We start from the raw sequence: 26,859 nt of genomic DNA on the forward strand, positions 1-26,859 counted from the left end.
TGACTCTGTCAGCCTGGCTACAGTGCTGAAAAGAAACCTGGGGTTGTTCGTATTTTCTTCAATTCAACTTTGACAAGTTACTTTTTTAGTTGCTTTATACAGTTGCTTTATCCAGTTACTTCATTAGCAGCATTATGCAATTACTTTATTAGAATCTGCCGAAAACGTGCAACTAATAAGTAATGTAACTAATAAGGTAACGAGTAATGTAACTTGGTTACTCGTAAGATTGAGCAATCAGCAAAGTAACTAATAGTTACTTTTCTGAGTATTAAATCTTAAAAATAACCAAATTAGATTATGAGTAACTTTATTAATTACATTCAGCAGCTGCCGACAAGGTGTCCGCAGCTGCTAATGAACTAAATGTATGAAGTAACTGTAAAATATAACTGTATAAATTAACTAATGAAGTAACTTTCCAAAGTTACTTTCCCCAACACTGGAAAGGACGGTGTTGGAATGTAGACTTTAAGACTGTGCTGCAGACCTGAAGCATCTGTATGTGGTATGAGGTTCTGCAGGGGGCACTAGCTGCTGCTGGCTTCAAATGCCAACTTTTGTAGTGGCAGAGATATGACCACGTTGAGCACATGTATGTGTGTGTCTGTGTGGTGAAGCAGCTGCATGTGACAGAGTGTTTGTGTGTTTTTATGGAAGGAAGCAGGGATTTGTGCACCACTCTGCAGCTGTCTGTATGTCTGTGTGTAAAGCAATCCAGGCTCCATTATCTGGCAATCTAGTTAGGGCTTAGCAAAGCCCCATCTGTCACTGTTATGGGTCATCTAAAACAGTGGAAGAGGTCTGACAGGCACATACGTGCACCATGCCACCAAACAACTGTGGTGTGCAGCCTGTCCACAGGCAAAAGCTGAAATTAGTCTGCTTCATGAAAAAGAGTCACCAGCAAAAATATATCACATATCAAGAACTAGACGGCCCAGGGTGCAATGCACAATCAATGACTTGATTGGTTAGTTCAGGTGACATGATCCCTTGAATGGGATATTGATTTCATCTGACATCACACTGCACCAGTTACTATGTCTTAAACATTAGCAAGAAGCTAGCACCTCCACCCCACATTGTCCCACCATCCCCAGAGGTAAATACAACTCCATCATACTCTAAATTCCTGCAGAGACCCTCGGAAGCCCTTGCATGTATTACTGATTTCATATGATGTTACACTGTCCCGTTGTCATATCAAACATTATCAGCTGCGTTTCCATTACAGATTTGTGCAAAGGTCAAGCAATATTTTCAGATTATCTACAAAACCCAGCAGTTTAATGATAGTGTTTCTCCTGAGTGAGGAATGAGACTGCTGGGTTTCGGCCTCTCGTGATAACTCATTTCAGTGAGGCTCTCGAGAGAACTGTAATTCCAATAGTTGTGGCAACAGAAGGGAAAGTCACACTAAATCTTGCCATTTCATTGTTTTTTTTTCTAATTCAATATTGCCATAACATTATATCTTATAAGGTTTATCAAGCCCTCAGTCTCTTCCTCTGTCCACACGTGCCACACCATGTATGGATTTTAGAATGTCATGGGACTCTTTCTGTACATTATGTGTCCTGTAATAGTGGAAAAGTATTTCTATTGCAGTTTTCCAAACTGCCAGAAAAACCACCTTATAAAAACTTTTTTTGTGCCATTTCAAATTTTTCAAAATACATGTTTCCAGTAAGTGTATTTTCAATTCACTATATCAAATTGCACAGTTTGGAGGGTAATGGAATCTGTGGTAGTGTCAGCAAATCAGGTGTGGGTAGAGAAAGGAGATGGCGCAAGTGGTGTAGACAGTTCGGTGAGTCAATGTTGAGACAAGGATACATTTTCCATTGTACACCCACTTGTCCAATAAAATAGTATCTGTCATTTGATGTTCTTATTAAAACGCCATTGTCACTTCAACAGATGTGTGTCCAGGAAACCACTGACAACAGCACCACACAATTTGAAGCCCACTGGCCACATCTGGCCCTTCATATGGCCCAGCATAAAGTTTACAGTAAAAGTATTTTTATTTCTGCCCCAATGGCAGTCTTTTAGGGTTCTCTGTAGTAATATATCTGATCACAATATTCAGAAATTCTGGCATGCTGTGGAGTTTCTGTGATCAAAAACTCCATCAGACTAAAAAATAACTTATGAACAGCTTTAAGATTCCTCAGTTTGACTAAGGAAAGTCTGAGACTAATGTGGTGCAAATAGCCTGAATTTTCTTGCTTGCTGCGGATACTCGATAGCCTGGAAACTCAGTCTTTGTTGTGGTTTTGTCTTCGCATTTGTCAGTGCATATTCTGTGGATGTGAAGCCTCTCTTTGACAATGTGAAAATTAAAAGCGAAAATGTTGCCAATGCTGAACCATACACTAGGAAATGAGACTCGAAATATTAACGCTACTGTCAAAATTATATAACAGCATGACAAAAACAAAAACAGAAAACAAAATGCAAAAATAAAACAAAGTCTTGGGTTACAATTTTTGTGTGTGATTACCAAATATCACAACCAAATATTGATGATACGGCTGTGTTTTCTGTAGTGGGGATCATTTAGGACAGCTTTTAGATATGGTGAAGAAGGAAGTACAGAAATTCAAACAATGGTTTGATTTAAACAAATTATCATTTCAACTCGGTAAAACAAAGTGCATTATTATTTTTTTTTTCAATATTTATTTCATTCATTTAAAAGAAAAACAGAAAAGCAGAAATGAATATATTACAAGACATTGAATGAAAAGGAGCAGAGGGAAGAACAAGTCTTATATTTTCTGCCCCTTTTTACAATACAATCTTTCAATTTTAAGCATCATTATTCAACATTATTTAATAGATTACATTTTTTGACTTTGTCACATACCACTGACTTATTTCATAATTTTAGCCATTATTTAAAATATTACATTTTTAACAGGTTACATTTTAGACATTATTAACAGATTACATTTTAGACTTTGTCACAACCCACTGACTTATTTCATAGTTTCATACTTACTTAATACATCTAGTTTAATACGTTTTTTAAATAATTTAAGCAACCTTGATTCTTTGATTTCTTTGTTGAGGTTGTTCCATAATTTTACACCATTCACTGCAATACTCCGTTCCTTCACTTTGGTTCTGAATCTTGGTTTTTTAAAGACTTCTATTCCTTTCAAATTATAACTACTTACTCTTTTTTCAAACATATTTTGAATGTTTATTGGTAAGGTATTTTTATTAGCTTGGTGCATTGTTTGTAATATTTTCAAATCAACTAAATCATGAAATTTAAGTATCCTATACTTAATGAATAATGGATTAGATGGATCTCTAAAATGACTATTGCTAATCATTTTTAAAGCTCTTTTCTGCAGAATAAATAATGGTTGTGGATAAGTTTTACATGTTGATGCCCAGATTTCTACACAATAAGTTAAATATGGGACAATCAATGAATTGTACAATGTTAATAAACCATAACTATTTAACGAAAATTTTACTTTATGCAAAACAGCAATGGCTTTCGCTATTTTTCCTTTTATGTAATTTATGTGTGACTTCCATGTAAGACCTTCATCAATCATGACTCCTACAAATTTTGTTTCTTTTACCCTTTGTATGTCCATTCCATCTATTTTTAATGACATTTTTTTCCACTCTGTCATTAAACAATATGAAATTTGTCTTATTAAGATTTAGTGACAACCTGTTTATATCAAACCAATGTTTAACTTTTTCCAACTCTGTATTTATCACTTGTACTACTTCCTGTATATCTGATCCAGAGTAAAATAATGTTGTATCATCAGCAAATAATATGCTGCCAAGTACTTTAGATACATTCACAAAGTCATTGATATACAAAATAAACAGTTTGGGTCCAAGTACCGACCCTTGTGGTACTCCATAAATAATGTTTATTCTGTTTTATTCTGATTTAGTATTATTTATCTGAACAAACTGTTTTCTATTTTCTAAGTAGCTTTTTACCCACTGATGTGCAATACCTCTAATTCCATACTGTTGTAACTTGTGAAGCAATCTTGAGTGGTCGATAACATCAAAAAGTTTTTTCAGGTCGATAAAAATACTTACAAAATAATCCTTATTATCTATTGTTGATATTTTCTCTGTTAATTCCATAATTGCCATAGCTGTTGAATGTTTTGTTCTGAATCCATACTGAGCATTATTTAAAATATGATGTTTCTCAATGAATTTGTCCAACCTTGTCACAAAAACTTTTTCCATAATTTTAGAAAACTGTGGAAGCAATGACACTGGCCTGTAATTTGAAAAATTATGTTTGTCTCCATTTTTATATAATGGGACTACCTTGGCAATTTTCATTTCGTCTGGGAAAATTCCTGTTGACAGAGACAGATTACAAATGTAAGTGAATGGTTCAATAACAGTTTCTATTATACTTTTGACAGTCATCATGTCTAAATCTTCATAGTCAGTTGATCTTTTGCTTACACAGTTTTTTACAATATTTCTTATTTCATCTTTTTCCATATTGTCAAGGAAAATACTATTGACCGTATTTACAAGTGTATTTAATTTATCTTCTACTATTAATTTCCCACCAGACTTGATCCCACATTTGAAAAATAATCATTAAATTCATTTGCAACTTCTTTTATATCATATATCTCTTTATTTTCGTGGACAAAGTAATTTGGAAAAGTTGATTTCGCTCCATCACTTTCAATCACACTATTTATAATTCCCCATGTTGCCTTTATATTATCTTTACTCTTATTTAATTGTTCACTATAATAATCTTTTTTTTGTTTGTTTCATAATTATTGTCAATAGTTTATTTTTATATTTTTTGTATCTGTGTTCTGTTTCCTTTGTTTGCATTTTTAAAAAGCACCTATATAAATAGTTTTTCTTTACACAAGCATTTTTTATTCCCTTAGTCAGCCATGGTTTATTTACTCTTTTCTTACTAATTTTTATTAATTTACAGTTTTTATTATATGATTTCATCAGTATTTTCATAAATGAATTATATGCTACATTAACGTCGCCGACAAACTTCTTCCCAATTTTGATTTTTAAGGTCATAATTTAATGCCTCTAAGGCTTTTACTGACTTATCTCTTTTAAAATTTATAACAGTTTTTTTCTTGTACCAGTTTTTATATTTAAATATTGAAAAAACTGGTAAATGATCACTAAGATCTGTCATCAAGATCCCATTCTTAATAATTTCATCTGTTCTATTTGTGAATATATTGTCAATTACAGTTGCACTTTGCGATGTAATTCTGGTTGGTTTTGTTATCAAGGGGAATAAACCCAAACTATACATTGAATTCACAAAATCACTTGTTCTTTGGCAACTGGAGCTTTCTATATTAATGTTAAAGTCTCCGCACATAAAAAGCGTTTTGTTTTTGATTTGATGGAATAATTCTATTATTTTATCTGTAAATTTCACAACGCCCATGCGGCACCGCTGCGATGCGTGAAGCCTCTGCTCATCTTTCCATGACAAAAACTCCTGTAACAGTGGAATGTGCCGTTCATTTCCAAACTGGATGCTCTGTGTTATCCGGGACGTCGTCTGACTAGCACAGGAATTGTGAAAAGACATCAGCACTTTTTCGGCACATTGAGACAGACGTGCGGAGGAATTCCATATGCCGCATGGCAAACAGCAAGGCCGTGATGAAGCCTCATGGGACATGCTCTGGCATGTCCAGGCACATCCGCAATTTCTCGGATAATCACTCGATGGAAAAACCACAGACAGCTGTCTGAACGCCATCTCAAAGCCGTCCTGTGAGACCAAAACGGAGGTGGTTTTGTCTTGCTCCAGTAGCGAATTCATCGTGACGCGCGAAGCTTCCGCTCAGCTTTCCATGACAAAATCTCTTGTTAAAAGTGAAATCTGACGGAAAATGGTTGATGTCCAGCTCTTGTGATAACCAGAGAAATGGCACACAATGGTCACGGATCCAGACAGCCATCCGTTTAGAAATGAAATGGTGGTTCAGCCTTCAGAGCGCGGCGCGCCCCACAGCCGCTGGGGGCCATCCTTAAAGCGACAGTAACACTCCTTATTCTCTACCAAGCCCGTAACATTTTCACCGAAAGCCAGATAAATTTTTCTAATGGTTTCCAGCTGCCAGTCTCTAACAGTTTCTGAAAAAATTCTGATGGAAAAAAGCCCAAATCATTCCGCCATTTTCTGACAATGAAAATCCGACGAGGGGCTGTACCACTCCTCACTCAAAGCCTGCTCACAGGCGAATGACGCAACCGACAGGCGTGGAAAAACTCATGCATGCGCACGAGGGTTCAAGCTTGTCTGACGCAATCACACGTGATTCAAATCCATATGGTTTTTGAAAAAAATAATAAGGTCGGATACTTTTCTAATAGACCTCGTATACCATTTGTTCCTTCTTTCACTCTAATCCACACAAGTCACTCTAATGGAAATAAGCCCAGGAATTCAAGTAGAAACTTAATAATATATGACGCTGAAATTGTACCTGAAACAAAATTTCTCTGAGTTATTATTGATGATAAATTAAGCTGCAAAACACAGAAATGTTAAATCCAAAATGTCAAAATCCATTTCAATTCTGTATAAAGCCCAAGATTTCCTCTCTCAATATTCACTAACCACATTATATTATTCATTAATAGCCCCATATACAAGTATGACATGTTGCATTAAGGTTTGGGGAAATGCATATAAAACAAACACTAATTCAATATTTTTATTGCGAAAGAAAGCCATAAGAATTATTAGGAATAAACCTTACCGTTAGCCAACCAACCCAATATTTTTTTGCTTAAACATTCTGAAATTCAAGGACTTAGTTGATTGCATTACAATGCAAACAATGTACAAAGCAACAAACAAACTTCTACATCATCACGTCCAAAAATCTGTTTAAAATGAAGGACTCCAGTTATAACTTCAGAGGAGCATTATTATTTGATAAACCAAAGACTCGAACCATTGCAAACAATCACTGTCTCTGTAAAAGGACTAAACATTTCGAACAACTGTCCCAAAAATCTTAAATTATGCTGTACTTTAGATGGCTTTATAAAAATAGCAGTTTCTCATTACAGAATGGAAAATTAAGTTTACAGATTTTGTAATATTACTTTTGGATTGTGTGCTGTGTGCTATTATTTATTTTGGTGTAATGAGAAATTTAAATTCACGGATTAATTTCAAATGTCTGTTTTGTTCTTTTTACATTTATTGTGATGAATATAAATTCCTAAAGTAAAAGGGGTCTGTGTATATAAGCTTTTGCTTCAACATACACCCTTTCAGTTACACAGGGTAACTAAGAAATTATTTTTTTTGTATCAAAAAGGTTTGTTTTTGAGTTGAGTCTTTGAAGGTCCACTGACGTCCTCACAGACACGCCTCATCCACGTTCCCCACACAAGTGAAGTCCGCTGTCCCTGCCGTTGCCCAACAGCATCAGACTGAGGACCTCAGAAAAATAAATACATAAATAGAGAAAATCAAGTTTGTGTGCTCCTCTGTGGCTGGGCACAACGTGTACAGTGTGCCTGTACACCGGACTGTGCGTTCACACCGGGGCCATGCATAAAACTGGGTTTTACCAGGTGGCACAGCTCATCTGTGGCTGAGCACAAATCACAGGCATCGTGATCCTTTGGATGTACTCCGATAAAAACAAAACAAAATAATGAAGCCACAGTACATCATCCATGCATGCCGGTCAAGGGTGGTCGCTGGCCTGCAGCATTAAACTTCATTCCCACTTCTGTCCTCAGTAAAATAAACGAATAAATAAATAAATAAATAAATAAACACACACAATGAATGCAGTTCATGCAGCTTGTATGACCAGCCCAGTGTGCGTGGGGTGTGTGCTGGCCAGAAGCATTAAACTTAAATTCACCTCTTTCCTCAGAAAAATAAATAAATAAAGGAAAATGCAATCAATTGAGCCTGCAGCTTGTCTGTGGCTGGACAGGATGCGTCCAGCTCACATATGCATGTCAGGTGGGTGCCGACCGGTTGCACAGTGGGGTGGTTGGAGTGTTCATTCACTTCCAGAAGTGCTGCTCCTCTCCAATCATATAAAAGCAAAACGTGCGTGTCAACCCCTCACAAGTTGTCTCACATCTTGCACTCCTTAGTTACAGAGACGACGTAGTGAGGGTACGAGGTGCCCACCTGACAATTTGGCGTGGTGGTTAGCTGCGGCGATTTTTGGTTTGTTCAAAAATCTAGCACCAAACTGCGTGAATGCCATTCGCAAGCTGTCGCAGCCAAGTGAGGTACTAGCCTTAGTACCGCTTCATAAAACCAGGTCCAGGACTTTGCAAGGATAAACCAGAAGCTTCTCCTTGGTCTGTGATTCTGCAGTTAATGATGTGGAACAATAACAGAAAATGTTTTCCCTCACATTGTGTGTTTTTCCTGAACATGCTATTGATAAAGTACTTTACAGACATTTTTGTCTCATACATCATTTTCATTCTTTTCTTCTGATCTTTGATACTTAAATTTAAAAAGTTTTAGTTTTAAAGTAGACTGATGTCTTAAAGGACTGAAGTCTGCTCCCTATTCAGCAGTGGTTAAAAATACAGAACAATGACTTCAGGCCCGACTCCGTCACGGGCAGTCAGAGCTGAAGTACTGAACAGATGGTGGCATCATCATCTCAGCAAAACAACACCCTACTGTCTGCAACAACACACACACAGACACACTCAGACACTGGGTTCCATCCGGCACTCAATAGAAATGAGTAAAATAGTGTCATTTTGATACAATGTGGAAAAAAAATAATCACAAATATTTCAACTGCTGGTTATAAAGCCAAAGAATAAACATTATGACTGTTCAACCATCATTGTCTGCATCAGGCAATGTAAAGAATCATCATCAGAAAGAAAAAATCCTGGGATCTGAGTGAAAAGCAGAGAAGGAGTAGAGTCTCTGGTTCTTCAAAGTGAATTTTGGCATTCATCAGGTATATATATATATATATATATATATATATATATATATATATTCTGGCTCCTACTCTATTCAGTGTTTGCATGGACTGGGTGTCAAGAACAGTGGCTCAAGGGCTTGAGTTAATAATGAAAGGTTTAATGACGTTGACTTTGCACAATGACTGTGACACTTGAGAAACTGAGTGAGTGTCTGGGTTTGCCATTGTTCTAGGTCAAGACTTACTGTATGGCTGTGAGACACTAACCAGTGATTGACGATAATGACTGGACATCTTTGGTACTAGGTCTCTTCAGAGAATACTTGTGCACTGCTGGAATGACTTTGCATCAAACAACCGGTTATTTCAATTTCTTTCATTTTATATATCTACTTGGGTGGTTGCTGTCAAGGTCCCTGAGTGGTTCCATGGTGTGGTGGATGCAGTGACATATGGCATTAGCGCATGCTCCCAAACCTGACTTGAGTTCAAACTTGCATCCACTTGATTCTGGAGAAGGGTCACGCCATGTCTGACAGGTATGGTTACTGGGCTTGCAACATTAAATATTACTCAAATATGCTGTAGCATTTTTTTTTTCTTTCCTATCTTGACTGGCAAACTTCAAAAATACACCTCACACACAAACAGCTTTTATGATACTTAACACCTGCGCTAACAAACCCACTAGTCAGGCATTGGCAACTCGATCCTTTGCCTGCTCCAGAGGAAAATGCAAATGACAGACAGGGCCACTGATGAGAACACGTGGAATACTGCCTCTCTCTCTCTCTCTCTCTCTCTCTCTCTCATCTACCCTTAGAAAGAAAAATAAGACTGTAAAAGCTTAGCAGAGAGCAAAACCAACAGATATTACGCCCTGTTTTTTTAAGCCTCTGGCCACAGCTACTGTCATTAACTACAGAGGGGAAAAAACCACAAAAAAAAACCCCCAAAAAAACATGGAAACTGAGACGGACAGATGAGAAGGGAAAATGTACAGAGAGAGGAAGGAATCCCACAAGGACTGTGTTTTTACTTGCCCTAAAGGAAACAAGGCTGTTGGAAAAACCCAACATTTCTTTTAGACAATTGTATCAGATGACAGTGACCCACTAAACCAACGTAAAAAAAACTACCTGAAAAACTGCAAAATTCTTAGTAACCCAAACAGTTCATTCATTTGATACATGTACTGAGGTTTTACTATGAAAGCATACAGGATTCCTGTCGTCTTTATTTGGAGTGTCCTGGTGGATGCCTAAATAATGATTCCCAAATGAGTCTTCAAAAATAAGCTTTAACAGTGCATATTTCTGTGACTCTCTTCCTCCAATCTGATCTTAATCAACAGACAAACCTTTTACTTATGTACTGATAATATTTTAAAACAACCCTCTTCATTCATTCATTTTCAGCCAGTTACCTGGATCACAATGGTATTAGGTCAGGTAGCTCATCTTACACTTCCATATCCTTGACCAAGTCCTCCAACTCTTCCTAGGCAATCCCGAGGCATTATGAAATTCACTTTGACACAGGTGAAAAATTCATACCATTTAAACACCCTTTCTTGAAACTCTGCACAAAATATTTGCAGTGTATACACAATCCAAACATTATGTCAGAATTGCTAATACACTAATAACTTTATTCATTACCTCCAAAGGTATACCTTGATGGACAAAAAAGCAAGTTGCACATAAGACACCAATCCATTTGTGGGTGTCCAAATGTACATTGCTATTTAAGCATCAGGAAATCCTGGTGCGTATTCTGAATATAATATCAGCCAGCTGGTGTGGCATCTGTCCTTCCGTTTAATCTAGAGAGCACCAGACGCAGAGTGCTATGGTACGGAGAAAGTAGACATAAGTGAAAGATTTCTGGTGACTAAGCTGATTAAGTCAAGTAGTACAACAGCAAGATGGAACTTTTTTGTCCCAAGTGTTTACTCTTTTAATGGTTGTTTTCAGTATTTATTTTACAGCATATAATTTCATCTACATCTAACAGAGCCCCCCCCCCCCCCCCCCCTCCCCATCAAGAACAACTTTGCTTTACTTTGGAGCATGGCATTACAGACGCTGTTGCCAAATGTGCACAACATTGAGGTGCAATATCCTTGAACTTGCTGCACATTGATAGTCATATTGCACCTTGGCAGAAGGAGGATACATCTCAAGAGCTCCTCTAGTATCTGAGGGTCAGCTGATGATCAGTATTAAGGGGCAAAATTAGGATTTTATTCACAAGGTCTCAATCCTCTTCCATAAATGTCTGCTGGTTTGGTTAAACAATTTAATTCAAGCTGTCATCAGCTCAAAGATAACCCCAGTCCATCTGTCAGCAGGGAAAACACACCGTCATTCTGCCTGGCAACACAAACAAAACCACATAACACCTGAAAAATCCCACGAGATGCCAAGAAAAGCGCAGCAGGATCTCTATCGACTATTTTTAACACATTACTGCACACAACAGAAAGAAAAAATGTTGTGCAAATGATGTTGACATTTCAAACATACAGGAATAGATTTGTGCAAACTTTGCACCAAAATGACATCAGAAAAGGCAGTATGTTAGTGGAACTTGCATGTACAACACTTCAACATTCAGGATGTCGGAACGCAAACAAACACTGCTGTAGATTGCATTATGTAAGCTTTTGATGGACAGCAATGTCTTCAGTAGGAAATGCAGCTTTGGGAGATGAGACAAAAATCAATGTGAACTATGTTCATTTATTTATGTTATGCCAAAGGATCATCAAGATGCTTGGTGATGTCGATGCCTTTGTAGGAGAATGAGTGATTACTTGGGGGAATATCATGAGGACCATCACTTGTATTGTGAGAGAACATCAGCTATGACATTTTGGCAATGTGGTGCATTTCTCTGTGCATGATCCAGCACGCAGGCACCTCAGTGCTGAGGACACCAGCAACTGGACAATCCATTTGACAACTTTATTGTCCTGTAGCTTCATAAGAAAATCAAGTTGTTCAATTTATGATGTTAGTACAAACATCTCATTGATTTTTACTTGAAGGTGCACTCAGACTTTCTGAAAAGTTAACTATACTAACTGTATATAACTGTCTAAATTTGACAAAATGACAGAGAAGGAATTTTAAAATTGGGTCTATTAGCCTTTCTGAAGCATACTGATACACCTTTGTGATGTCATATGGCTGGCTCTTAAAAATCCCAGCAAATATTTCAAATGAAAATAACAACGGAAGCTCACAAAAGAAAACTTGGAATCAAACCCAGAACTAGATCAAAATGGAATCAATTCTTCTGTAAGCTAACAAACATCTCTCTGCAACCACTAGTCAAAAATATATTCAATATTTTCAATTTTCTTGACAAACTTATTGCTTAACAAATTAACAAAAGAAAAACTATGGTCTCACTCATTTGCTGTCAAACCTTTCTCATGAATCTCCACTTTGGAAAAACAAATAAAGGCTGTCCTTCAAACCAACCTTCTTCACTTTATCTATAAAAAAGTTCAATTATTTTAAACAGGCATTTTAAAAAAGTGACCCAAATTAAATTTTTATCTTATTAAAGGTATAGTGCCACTGGGTTTTTTAAAGATTCAAGTCATAAAAAGAATTTTCTTTGGCACTACTATAAGTGTATTCCTTAGTATTTAGATAAGAGATACTCAATCTGATATTGCTAATATGGTCAAAATTCATGCTGTCTGGATCTGGAAACAATTTACAATTTCAACCCCTGAGGTGGAGAAATTCAAGAGATCAGATGCTATGACCAACATTTGGTAGATTTGGAAGTGATTTACAAAAAATCTTATAGATGTTAACGTAAGATGGGTCACAGGTCATCTCAAAAAGTCACGCATGTACACACGCGCTTTCTCCTGTAGTTAGCCTGAATGACAGTGATGAAGAAAAAGACAATGCTCATTGTGTAATTTTCCCCCAGATTAATATGTCCTCTTCATTAAAATGTGCTGTAATTTTGCAACATGTTACAAACTAAACCTACGTTATAATGCTTGGATTTCGGTAGAAACTAAATTTTGTCAGTTTTGTGAAATTTGAAAGGCCCTGATTGATTTAAGCACAACTCCTACATGTTTCCTTTCTCATTTGAAAAACTTGCAGTTGAACAAATTTAAAGAAGGTATCACTTCCAGTGTATTTAATGAGAAAAAAAAAACCACATGACTCTTACAAAACTGACAGAAAACTGATTTGGTTTTGCTTGAAGAACAGACTTTTTTCATGTCTGTGAAAAATCTGTTGATCTTGTAGTTTACATGTTGTTCTCTCTCTCAAAAAAAATCTTGCAAATGTGAGTTAAAACCAGTGAAATGATGAGAAATGTTTAGTTCAGCGTAACATTATGGATTAAAAGAAAAGAAAGTGGACTGTGTTCTAACCACATCTGTCGGTACTTTCGTTTGTTCTTGCACATGATGAGTGCGCCACACTTCAAGCTTGAATCGCACAAACCAAAACCTGCAGAATTCCACATTTTAAGTTAATATCTGCAGGACTGCGTGCATGCACACACTTTGTTAAAATCCCGCAAAAGCACCAGCAGGATTGACAATGTGGCACCTTTCTGTCAGACACACAATACCTGTGAGCATGTTGAGCTGCAGCCATAGCCTGGTGATATCGTGGCAGAGCTGGGACACTCTGTTTAGAGCCATTGCTTTGCCGGTACATGCACACCCCCCCACATACACAAGCACACACTACTACTACACACAGTTTAACACATTCACAGATTGTCAGAGGACATCACGGTGGAAGTGAAGGCAGCCCATGTTTACGCCACAGCCAAAGACTTCAGCCGCTTACTGGGCTGTCATTCTCTTACCCCACACACACAAACACACACATGCACACACACCTCCCCCTCCACACAGTCTGACAGAGAGGCTTGGATAAACTTGCTCTGACATTTGTGCCAGTCAGTGAGGCGGGGTTTCAGTTGGTCCGCCCCCTGTTTCACATTTCATTCTGTTTCCTAGAGCAAAAGTAAATGCGTTAAAAGTGACATTATCTTTCAAAAATGTACTAACAGACAAATCATGAATTCTGCTCCTTTTAAAAGATGCTGTTCATTCTTTACTGATTGATTAAAAATTTTACTGCATCATGATTGTTTGTGGTTCAGTGGCCATTAGTGGATAAATTTGATTACTGCAAGATTGAATTTCTTCATTTTAATTTTTCGACAACATGAACTATGGTCTGGATCAGCTGAGAACATCTCTTGGCCATTACTAATCAGTTTAAGAAATCTGGTTCAGCGTTTTCCTCTGACTTAGCCTCTTTCTTTTTAATTCCAACTGAGAAATAAAAAAAATCATGGAAATTGATATTCATACCCTGTAAACTGCAGTGAATGAATAGATTGATGGATACAAGTCCATTGTACTCCAGTTTTTCAACACAGTACAAAACAAAATTGCATCTTGTAAGCACCCAAATTAACCCCTTAATGCCTGAATTTATATAGCTGTATATAAAAAAATGTTTTGTGTGTGTTTTTGCCTTTAAGTAGATGGTAAATGTTGAGATTATTAATTTCACTTTTGCACAAAAAATAAATGGTAATTTTGGTATTTTGGTAATGACTTTATGTTATAATGTTATAATAATAATAATAATAATGGTATGTTGCAAATTTGCGACAACAGGCATACTGGTCAATTTGGTATGTTGCATATTAGAGTCAAATATTGTAGCATATATGCGACAATAGGCGTTAAGGGGTTAAAAGAGTACATAGTAAGGACAAACTCATTAAAATATGGTGAACTTTGGTGCACCAGATCAATCACAAAATCTGCTTAGCTTTGCATATATAATATCCTACAGACATGGCTGCCACCTGCTGGATGGTGAGTGGATGCTGGATTGATGATGGACTAGGAGTAGGCTTGTTTATCTGTGATGGGCACAGTTCTGCTAATCTGCTAACTGCTAATTATCAAAGATAATGTTTTTATTATTGGATTAGCTTTTCAGATAACTCTGAAAACCATCATCGGATCAATTATCTTCCGATAAGTTTTGGTCCAATAATTTTTAGACTGCTAACATTTTTGCAGACATAGCTTTTTGTAGTAGATGCGCAGTTCTATCCTCTACAAACAGAGAAGAGCTGGTTCTAGAGGAAACCGCTCTATCCTCTGCAGGCAAAGAAGAACTGGTCATAAAAAAGAAAACAGCTCATTTCTTTTAACCCCATACTCATACGCTGGCAATAGCACCCAAGTCATCCAGAGGCATACAGTTTTAACTTATGGTTAAAATCTTAACCAAACTAATTTCGGACAAGTTATTTAAATTAATGTCACATCTGAAGTTTTATAAAGTGAAAATAAGATATATATTTTTTAGTTTTAAAGTATTGGACTAATTTTAAAGGTCTTAGCATGGACATGGTGTGCACAGTGCATTCTGGGTAAAAGTTCACAACAGGAGAAATGCATTTGAGATGCTCTGATCAGGCTCCACGGGGACAACAGCATCAAACTCTGTATATTTTGCCTAAAACTCTCGTGAATATATTCTCTGGGTTTATAGACATTGTTATTGTGTTTGTTTTATGGGAAATGCCAAAAGAAGCCCAGGTTGCTCCACCAAAAGCCGAAAAGACTGTTAAATTGTGATTCAGGCCGTGTGAGATAACCGATGTCAAAATGCATAGAACATTACCAATCTCCTGGCGACCAGTTATATCACAGTGTTGTCGACAGCAGGATTTTAAAATTATCTGTAGGTTTCCAAAACCTGAGAGACCAGACACGTAGAGAAAAAAAAAATCATAGATCTGACAGGTTTAGTTGTACAGTGTGCGGTGTCAGCCACATGGTAAAAATAACACACACAAACACACACGAACATTCCCAGGTCAGACAACTCACTTTCTGATTGGCTGCATGTCACATTTAGCTCCTCATCCTTCTTAACACACCACACATGGCAGGAATATCTGATAAGATTATATTTAGCGTCACCACGATTGTTGGGGCGTCCTTAAGATTGTCGGAAGGGGAAGATCGGGTCCGATATCAGCCTAATTATCTTGCCATGTGACCTAGGCTTGATATTATGATGCCTCACAGAGCGACTGATTGATGCGTTATGACACTGCACCGAACATGTTTTCACTATTATTTGATTTCTTTGTGCGACTGACATCATTATTCAAGCATTCAAACGGCAATCCCTATTGCCACACAACTCCAGCAACCACACACGAGAAAGTTTTTTGACAGTTCTAGTTATTGAAAGAAACCATGTCTCCCTAACCGGATAGAGTTGTGATGTCATCATGCGTGCACTTAGGAGCTGTCTAGCGGGATCTTAAAAATTTCTTTCTTTTTTTATACAAAAGAGAAAAATGACATATTTTACAAAAGCACATTTATTTGTAAACACCAACACGTTACATGGATTCAGTTGTGTTGGTTTTTACATAGAAAGAAAGAATCAACCAATCAGTATGAGCGGAGGCTTAGTTTACCCATAATCCCTTTGGTGCGTTAATGTTCAAATCTTCGGAATTAGTGTATTATTTTAAAATTAACATTTATGTGTTACATATCACTTTGTACATTTTAAGAGTTTACATTGAAGAAAGTTATTCTATCCGGAATAATTTTATTTATAAAGCAAAACCATAATTCAAACCTGCTTTCCATTTCAAGACCTCTGCCTCATCACGGGACCACTGTATCCAGTCAAGGTAAATTACGCTTTCCTACAGCAGGGGGCAGAGCGCACAAAGCAGAAGCACTGGCTCATTGACTGTTTGGGTTTGTGATCACTGTTGGTTCTATTAGAAGCATTGGCGGTGTTCAAACTCAAAATCAGCTTCTTAGTAGCTGAGAGCGTATGGGAAGCAAAATTGAAAGTTATCGGTCATCTGTAGCTTCTGATAAGTTTTTAGACAGTTTATCGGTTTAGCATTAAAAAAGATAACTTTTCAGTTAGCTGATTACCAGTTATCAAAGCTAACTTTGTGGTTAGCTGTGCCCACCACTGGAAATAGAGTTTCTACACAGGAATGTCCCAACTCAGTGGTAAAACTAAAAAAAAATACCATTCACACAACCCTGCAGAAGGCATTTAGTATAAATTTAGCCACAAAAGAAAAAAAAATGGTGGAGCTGGTCAAGCCAGGTATGGAGTGAATAAGGACACATTTGTACACAGAAATGCACTAAATTAAGTAAAAGGTTACTTTCTAATTGGTCCACAGCAGGTACGTTCTAAAAATTAATATACTTCTTCACAACTCCTCAGAAAAGCTTCTGAACTAATTTAGCTGCAAAGGAAAAACAGAGTGAGTGAGACGGATGTGAATGGCGCCAGCCCAACAGCGAGCGAGCGAGAGAGCATACACAAAATTTATTTAAAAAAACCCTCAATTATAAACTATTACCACGCGGGACTATTTGGGCTCAGATTTTGCTTCTAGTGAACTGTTGGAGGCCATAAGGTAATTTCCTTCTGGAAAGGCTCCTGGGCCTGATGGGTTTGGCCCAGAGTTTTATAAGGCCTTTGGAAGCAAGTTGGTCCAACTGTTATTAAGAATGATACGTCACACTTTTGCCAATAAGCTATTGCCATCATCTCTTTGCGAGGCAAATGTTTGTGTCCTGTTGAAGAAGGGAAAGGATGACGCTGACCTGAGCAGCTATAGACCCATCGCTCTATTAAATTATGATCTAAAAATAATTACAAAAATTTTAGCAATGAGATTGGGAAAATGCATAGAGCATATTTTACATCCCGATCAAACAGGGTTTATCCCCGGTAGATATTCATTTTGCAATGTTCTTAAGATCCTGAACATCATGTACTCAGATAAAAATAAAATTGATGGTGCTGCCATACTGTCTTTAAATGCACAAAAGGCCTTTGATACCGGAAAGTGGCGCTATCTTCTCAGAGTACATGAAAAATTTGGTCGAGGTAATACCTTTATTCAGTGGGTCAAGCTCTTGTACACTGATCCCAGATCCTCAATTCTTACTAATGGAATCAAGTCTAAACAATTTTCTCTGGGAAGAGGAGTGAAGCAGGGTGATCCGCTGTCCCCCCTGCTTTTTAACATTGCAGTGGAACCATTGGCCATAGGGATTTGCAAACATCCGAATATTAAACGTATTAATTTTGGCGATATTGAGACTCGTGTAACTCTCTATGCAGATGATCTGCTTATTTGTTTATCTGATCCAAAAACGTCTATTTCTATCCTCTTGGACTTTGTCAACTCATTCGGTCATATATCTGAGTATATTATAAATTGGGGAAAGAGTGAGCTTATGCCTCTCGGGGATAAACTGCCTAAAGTATTTCTGGAATCTGTTCCTTTCAGCATAGTAAATCATCATTTCAATTACCTGGAGTTAAAATTAACTAAAGATCCTAAGAATCTATTTAAGGCAAACTTTTCTGATTCAATGGACAAGCTTAAAATTAATATTGAAGCCTGGAGAATCTTACCACTAACTATGATAGGATGAGTCAATGCAATTAAAATGGTTACTCTACCAAGATTCTTATACTTGTTTCAGAACTTGCCCATTTATCTTAGTGCATCCTTTTTTTTAAAAAAAAAATGGACTATCATCCTGCCTTTTGTCTGGGGATTTAAATCTCATAGGATATCTAAGGCTCATCTCTATAAATCAACGGATAAAGGAGGCCTTGGTCTCCCAATCTTTAAACATTATTATTGGGCCGCCAATTCCAGGGCCCTCACCTATTGGAAACAAGGGAGCCCTATCAACCGAGAGGGGCGAGGTGCCGTCCCCTCTTGGTTACAACTTGAGGCTCCCGAGGCCGATAACATTTCACTAAATACACTTCTATTTTTGAATGTCACACTGGAAAATTTGAACCAGCAAAACTTTGTTTTGAGAAATTCTGTGCGTATCTTGCATCAGATTAAAATGGGAAATCAACTCCCTAAAGACTGTATCTATGCTCAGATTTGCAACAATTCCCTCTTTAAACCTGGGCAGATGGATGCTGCATTCAACATTTGGAGAGAGAGGGGCATTTCATCTTTTGCCGATCTGTATATAGATGGTCATTTTCCCTCATTTGCCCAACTACATCATAAGTATAATATTCCAAATTTGCATTTCTTTTGCTATCTACGAATTAGGCACTATATGGAACAAACATTTAAACACTTTGAATTTATTCCAAACACACATTCATTTTATGAGAATCTAAGGATTTGTCCCAACTCTAAACATTTGATTTCCAGGTTTGTTGATAGTTTCACCATTCATGAAACACCACCATTCACTGAACATCTGCGTGTATCCTGGGCTAAAGATCTCATTTCAGAAGTACCATATAAACTATGGGATGAAGCCATGTCAAAGGTTCACTCCTGTTCCATTAACAGTTGCTACAGACTTATCCAGTACAAAGTAATTCACAGATTATATTATTCAAAGACAAAACTAAGCAAAATGTTTGCCAATGTATCTTCTCATTGTGATAAATGTTCTTATGTTGAAAGAACACTAGCACATCTGTTTTGGTTTTGCCTCAGAGTATTTGGGTTTTGGTCTGCAATTTTTAATTGGTTTTCTAAATGCTATTCCACAGATATTAAACCAGATCACCATATTGCAATATACGGATGTTCTTCTAACAGCTTGGGATAAACAACTGATTTATGGTCAGCATTACAACTCGGAATGGTAGTTGCCAAAAAAACTTATCCTGATGAACTGGAAATCCACCAACCCTCCAAATTTTGAACACTGGCTAAGAGAAATGGTCTCAGCAATACAGATGGAACGTCTTCACCTGGATAGACAGACAACACAGACATGCCGCAATAAGGGGACCTTTCCTGGCTCAATGCCAGATTATTGCTCATGGATAAAAGTTTCTGACTGTGTAAATTTGATATAGATCTTGTCAGTTGTATGTTCATACCACTTTGCTGTCTCTGGTCTGGCAGTTTGCTGTTTTTCGTTGTTGCTTTTTGTTTATTGTTACTGTTCCCTGTTAAAAAAAACCCCATAAACTATTATTTTCTGATTGTTTACAAGTGGCTACAACCCAAGGCTCAAATAACACAGTCACAAGCCCACGCAACCCTGCAGAAAATGGAAAAGAAAACTGGAACAATATGATAATAGGTTTATTACCAATGTATAACAAGGATTTGTACAGAGTTTCACAAGACCATTGCTGTTTGTGGTTAACAGATCAACAAATAGAAGCATTGTGGCTTTTGGGATAAATGTACAAATATGTACTAATAACAGGCAAATCATTCAACTATATATTTTAAAAAACAAACAACAACAACAAAAAAAAAAACTGTTTGAAATTCGTGACAGTTGAGGTTGAGTTGTTTAGGATTGTTTCCACAGTGTGTTTTTATTTGTTGCACGTCATTTTCAATGAAGACATTCAACACAACATGACTATATGAAAAATTGATTCTAACAATGCAGGTCTTTTACAACGAGTATAAAAGCTCAGAGGCATTTCACAATACAGACCCTGTGTGTTTGAGTAACAAATGTCAAATTTAGATGATGGAGTATGTTGGCTGGTGGACAGGAAAAGGCAGAGGGTTTATAATGGCTCCTATCCGGACTCTCCTAATTTATCCTCTGACATCAACCAGTGTCACAGACTGATCACGGCTCATTTAAAGTACTGAAGCATGTTTGAAGCATTTAGATTTCACACAGAAATGTTAATTTAGTGAGACCAGTGTAAAAGGTTTAATGTCTTTCCACAAACATGCAGACAAATTATATTAACATTTTATTTTCTCACTCAAAAGAAGCATATTTAGACATCTTGTTTAATCTTTTTCCTTTTTTCCTGAATCAAATACAAATACAACCCCAATTTCAATGAAGTTGGGACGTTGTGTGAAATGTAAATAAAAACAGAATACAATGATTAGCAAATCCTCTTCAACCTATATTCAATTGAATACACCACAAAGACAAGATATTTAATGTTCAAACTGATAAACTTTTTTGTTTTTGTGCAAATATTTGCTCATTTTGAAATGGATGCCTGCAACACATTTAAAAAAAAATGGGATAGGGGCAACAAAAGACTGGGAAAGTTGATGAATGCTCAAAGAACACCTGTTTGGAACATTCCACAGGTGAACAGGTTAATTGGAAACAGGTGAGTGTCATGATTGGGTACAAAAGGAGCATCTTCAAAGGGCTCAGCCGTTCACAAGTAAAGATGGGGCGAGGATCACCACTGTGTGAACAACTGCATGAAATAAACAGTTTAAGAACAATGTTTCTCAACGTTCAATTGCAAGGAATTTAGGGATTCCATCATCTACAGTCCATAATATAATCAGAATATTCAGAGAATCTGGAGAACTTTCTACACGTAAGCGGCAAGGCCGAAACCAAAATTGAATGCCCGTGATCTTTGATCCCTCAGGTGGCACTGCATTAAAAACTGACATCATTGTGTAAAGGATCTTACCGTGTGGGCTCAGGAACACTTCAGTGCAAGTGCAAGTTAAAACTCTACCATGCAAAGCGAAAGCCATACATCAACAACATCCAGAAACGCCGCCGCCTTCTCTGGGCCCGAGCTCATTTGAAATGGACAGACACAAAGTGGAAAAGTGTGCTGTGGTCTGATGAGTCCACATCTCAAATTGTTTTTGGAAATCATGGACGTCGTGTCCTCCAGACAAAAGAGGAAAAAGACCATCCAGATTGTTACCAGCGCAAAATTCAAAAGCCAACATCTGTGATGGTATGGGGGTGTGTTAGTGCCCATAGCATGGGCAGCCTGCACATCTGTGATGGCACCATCAATGCTGAAAGGTACATCCAGGTTTTGGAGCAACACATGCTGCCAACCAAGCAATGTCTTTTTCAGGGACGTCCCTGCTTATTTCAGCAAGACAATCTCAAGCCACCTTCTGCATGTGTTACAACAGCGTGGCTTCGTAGTAAAAGACTGCAGGTACTAGACTGGCCTGCCTGCAGTCCAGACCTGTCGCCCATTGAAAATGTTTGTATGAAGTGCAAAATACGACAAGGGAGACCCCGAACTGTTGAACAACTGAAGTCGTACATCAAGCAAGAATGGGAAAGAATTCCACCTACAAAGCTTCAACAATTAGTGTCCTCAGTTCCCAAACGCTTATTGAGTGTTGTTAGAAGGAAAGGTGATGTAACACAGTGGTAAACATACCACTGTCCCAACTTTTTTAAAACGTGTTGCAGGCATCCATTTCATAATGAGCAAATGTTTGCACAAAAACAATAAAGTTTGAACATTAAATATCTTGTCTTTGTGGTGTATTCAAATGAATATAGGTTGAAGAGGATTTGCAAATCATTGTATTCTGTTTTTATTTACATTTTACACAACGTCCCAGCTTCACTGGAATTGGGGTTGTATATTCAGTTATATCAAAGTGTGCATGGGCATGAATCCACGCATGTTTGGTTTGTACATCCCAGTGAACGTGGAATTTTGCACACGTGCACATGCACCAAACTCCTTCCTGGCCACACCTCTATCTAAATATGCAAATGTATTCAAATAGTCTGGTTGTGTCGTGCTGACGGCAACATAAGTGTAGAGTGTTGTGTGTTTGATGACGTCCGCTATCGTCTGTGTGGTTGTGTGTAAAAATTAAAGAACGTTCAGAGACAATGTGCAAAAACAATGAAATCTGTGGTTAGATCGCAGTTCTCTTATCTCGCTGTTATGTAAAACAGAAAGTAAATACAGTGAGGAAAATAAGTATTTGAACACCCTGTGATTTTGCAAGTTCTCCCACTTACAAATCATGGAGGGGTCTGAAATTTTCATCTTAGGTGCATGTCCACTGTGAGAGACATAATCCAAAAAAAAAAAAAAAAAAAAAATCCGGAAATCACAATGTATGATTTTTTTTTATTATTTATTTGCATGTTACTGCTGCAAATAAGTATTTCAACACCTGACAATCAGCAACAATTCTAGCCCTCAAAGACCTGTTAGTCCGCCTCTAAAAAGTCCACCTCCACTCCACTTATTATTCCAAATTAGAAGCACCTATTTGAGGTTGTTAGCTGCATAAAGACACCTGTCCACCCCACACAATCAGTAAGACTCCAACTACTAACATGGCTAAGACCAAAGAGCTGTCCAAAGACACCAGAGACAAAATTGTAGACCTCCACAAGGCTGGAAAGGGCTACGGGGCAATTGCCAAGCAGCTTGGTGAAAAAAGATCAACTGTTGGAGCAATTATTAGAAAATGGAAGAAGCTAAACATGACTGTCAATCTCCCTCAGACTGGGGCTCCATGCAAGATCCCACCTCGTGGCGTATCAACGATCCTAAGAAAGGTGAGGAATCAGCCCAGAACTGCACGGGAGGAGCTGGTCAATGACCTGACGAGAGCCGGCACCACTGTTTCCAAGGTTACTGTGGGTAATACGAGGTCTGTCAATAAAGTAACGGTCCTTTTTATTTTTTCAAAAACTATATGGATTTCATTCGTACGTTTTTACGTCAGACAAGTTTGAACCCTCGTGCGCATGCGTGAGTTTTTCCACGCCTGTCGGTGACGTCATTCGCCTGTGAGCACGCCTTGGGAAGGAGTGGTCCCGCCCCCTCGTCGGATTTTCATTGTCTGGAAATGGAGGAATGAAAAGGACTTTTTTTTCCATCAGAATTTTTTCAGAAGCTGTTAGAAACTGGCACCTGGAAACCATTCACAAAATGCCTATCTCGGCTTTCAATGCTTACCAGTCCAGTAAGTTTCAGAGAAATTGTGGAGAGCTGGACATGTCCAAACTTGTTCTCTGACATGCCGAAACGGAGGTGTTCCTTTGTCTCGCTTCCAAAGCGAATCGGTCTTTACGCGTGAAGCCTCCCTGCGCGGCTTTCCATGACAAAATCTCTTGTTAAAAGTGAAATCTGCCGGAAAATGGCTGATGTCCAGCTCTTGTGATAACCAGAGAAAGAGCACATGACGGTCTCGTATCCACAGAGCCATCCGTTTAGAAATGGTCCGGTGGCTTGTGCCGCGTTGTCGCAGCTCGGAGCGTGGCGCGCCGAGTGTCCTTAAAGGGGTCCTTAAAGCTGTAGTAACAGTCCTTATTCTCTGTGAAGCCCGTAAAATTTTCACCAAAAGTCCTTTTCATTCTGCCATTTCCAGACAATGAAAAGCCGATGAGGGGGTGGGACCACGCCTTCCCAAGGAGTGCTCACAGGCGAATGACATCACCGACAGGCGTGGAAAAACTCACGCATGGGCACGAGGGTTCAAGCATGTCTGACGTAAAAACATATGAATGAAATCCATATAGTTTTCGAAAAAAATAAAAAGGACCGTTACTTTATTGACAGACCTCGTACACTAAGACGTCATGGGTTAAAATCATGCATGGCACAGAAGGTTCCCCTGCTTAAATCAGCACACGTCCAGGCCTGTCTTAAGTTTGCCCATGACCATTTGGATGATCCAGAGGAGTCATGGGAGAATGTTATGTGGTCAGATGAGACCAAAATAGAACTTTTTGGTCTTAATTCCACTCGCTGTGTTTGGAGGAAGAAGAATGCCGAGTACCATCCCAAAAACACCGTCCCTACTGTAAAGCATGGGGATGGAAGCATCATGCTTTGGGGGTGTTTTTCTGCATATGGGACAGGACGACTGCACTGTATTAAGGAGAGGATGACCGGGGCCATGTATTGCGAGATTTTGGGGAACAAACTCCTTCCCTCAGTTACAGCATTGAAGATGGGTCGTGGATGGGTCTTCCAACGTGACAATGACCCAAAGCAAACAGGCAGGATAACCAAGGAGTGGCTCAGTAAGAAGCATATCAAGGTTCTGGAGTGGCCTAGCCAGTCTCCAGACCTAAACCCAATAGAAAATCTTTGGAGGGAGCTCAAACTGGCTGATCTAGACAAGATCTGTATGGAGGAATGGGCCAAAATCCCTGCTGCAGTGTGTGCAAACCTGGTGAAAAACTACAACAAATGTTTGACCTCTGTAATTGCAAACAAAGGCTACTGTACCAAATATTAACATTGATTTTCACAGGTGTTGAAATACTTATTTGCAGCAGTAACATACAAATAAATTATTTTAAAAATCATACATTGTGATTTCCGGATTTTTTTTTCTAGATTATGTCTCTCACAGTGGACATGCACTTAAGATGAAAATTTCAGACCCCTCCATGATTTCTAAGTGGGAGAACTTGCAAAATCGCAGGGTGTTCAAATACTTATTTTCCTCACTGTAAGTACATTTGTGTGTGTAAATGCTAAACTGAGCTGCACACACACTGAAGTGAAAAGATATTAGGTGCACGGCGGCTGACAGTGTGTGACATTAAGATGACACATGCTTTTATTGACAAATACTGAACACAGTCAGGGGCTTGTTAAGAGGCTTATCTCTAGTTCCACCATCAAGAAAAAGAAACCATATTAATAATAATAAAAAACATTTGAATGCGCACATGCTCAAATGTGTCCATGCTGGTTTTCCTTAGGAACAATTACACAGAAAACTTATTTAACCACCAAGCAGCCCCCCACTGCGCACCGTGCAGCCTCCAGCCTGATGCGCATTTGCGCACAACACAATGATTTAACCATCGATAGAATGAAAATGTTTCGTATTAACAAAAACAAACTCACGTGATGTCACCTTCATAGCAATTTGTGTGCAGTCAATAGCTCCAATTATATTCGGGAAACTGGCTCTGCAAAATGTGCTGTAATGTTGGAATGTACCTGGATGAGATTTGGATGATTGCATTCCACACAGCTGGCATGGCTCGGCGGAAGGTTAACTGGCACACTCCTGACTGATCAGCCAGCTCACGCTGAAATGCCCATGATGCCAAGATGCCCAGCATGATCAGCACCTGTGTGGGCACAGACAACCCCTGGTTCCTCGCTGTATTACACTCTGGGCCGGCTGCAGTTCGGTGCGCAACTCCAGTAACAGTGACCTTGGTTATCAAAATTGGTTTATGAGCCAATTATCGTCATTTGCAAATAAATCCTCGCGTTCCTTGAGTACATGCTCATGTTGGACTGCACCATTTGCAAGGTGCTAACGCAGCCATTGTTAGTGCCATTTTACGCATCACTTTACACATGCGTTCATATCCATCCATATAACTGCGTTAATTGCTCATCACTGTGTCGCTGATGTGCACATCACTCTGATGACTTCTTGTTTTCACAGTATTAATGTTTCCCAGCGTCACCTTTACATGCTCACAGTGGAACAATAGCTGCAGAAACGTGCGTACACCAGCCAGGATTTTTGCATAATGCATCGCACATTTCCACGGTCATTTCACTTTAGATACATGTGAACATTGGTGTGGAGATGGACGTACACCAGGTTTTTGTGCATAAGCATGCTTTGTACATGAGGCCACTGAGGTCTGATATTCCCATACAGACTGAGCAAGCGAGGTATTATATGTATATAAACACGTGAACTTATGGTATCACCCGAATATGAAAGCTGCAGACGGTTTTTGGGCTCGTAGTCAGACCCGTTCGCATCACCTCCATGAAGAACTTGCTAACACATGGTCCGGTCATTGGCTGCTGAGCTTTCAATCACTGTGCTTGTTCCAATGCTGTTTCGATATTTATGGAGTATGTTCATGTTCCACTTGTTTTTCTAATCGTGTTTTTAGTTTTCTGGTTTGTAACGAATGTGATACGTGTTCCTGACCAATTGTCATGGTAACCGGTCTGATATTTTCCCATATCAGACATGAAATTATCCAATCATAGCGCACGCAGCATCGCAGTCATATAATAAAGTGCATTATTGCACAAGTCAAAATAATTCACCACAAATCTGGCATTTACTTCAA

General features: G+C 38.3%; 1 protein-coding gene across 6 annotated transcripts in view; it reads right to left on the reverse strand.

Moving 5' to 3' along the window:
• The window catches only part of mcf2la (mcf.2 cell line derived transforming sequence-like a), a 109,202-nt gene extending 95,358 nt beyond the window's left edge, over positions 1–13,844 (reverse strand). For 5 of the 6 annotated variants that reach the window (XM_034177741.1, XM_034177756.1, XM_034177750.1 and 2 more), the window contains exon 1: positions 13,581–13,844. In XM_034177741.1, coding sequence (XP_034033632.1) covers positions 13,581–13,653 — 73 coding nt within the window. In that variant the 5' untranslated portion in view covers positions 13,654–13,844. The remainder of the gene's footprint in view (positions 1–13,580) is intronic. The other variant, XM_034177732.1, reaches the window with a different exon arrangement.
• Between the last annotated feature and the right edge of the window lie 13,015 nt (positions 13,845–26,859).

This window comes from Thalassophryne amazonica, chromosome 1 (genome assembly GCF_902500255.1).
Source record: "Thalassophryne amazonica chromosome 1, fThaAma1.1, whole genome shotgun sequence".
Taxonomy (NCBI): Eukaryota; Metazoa; Chordata; class Actinopteri; order Batrachoidiformes; family Batrachoididae; genus Thalassophryne; species Thalassophryne amazonica.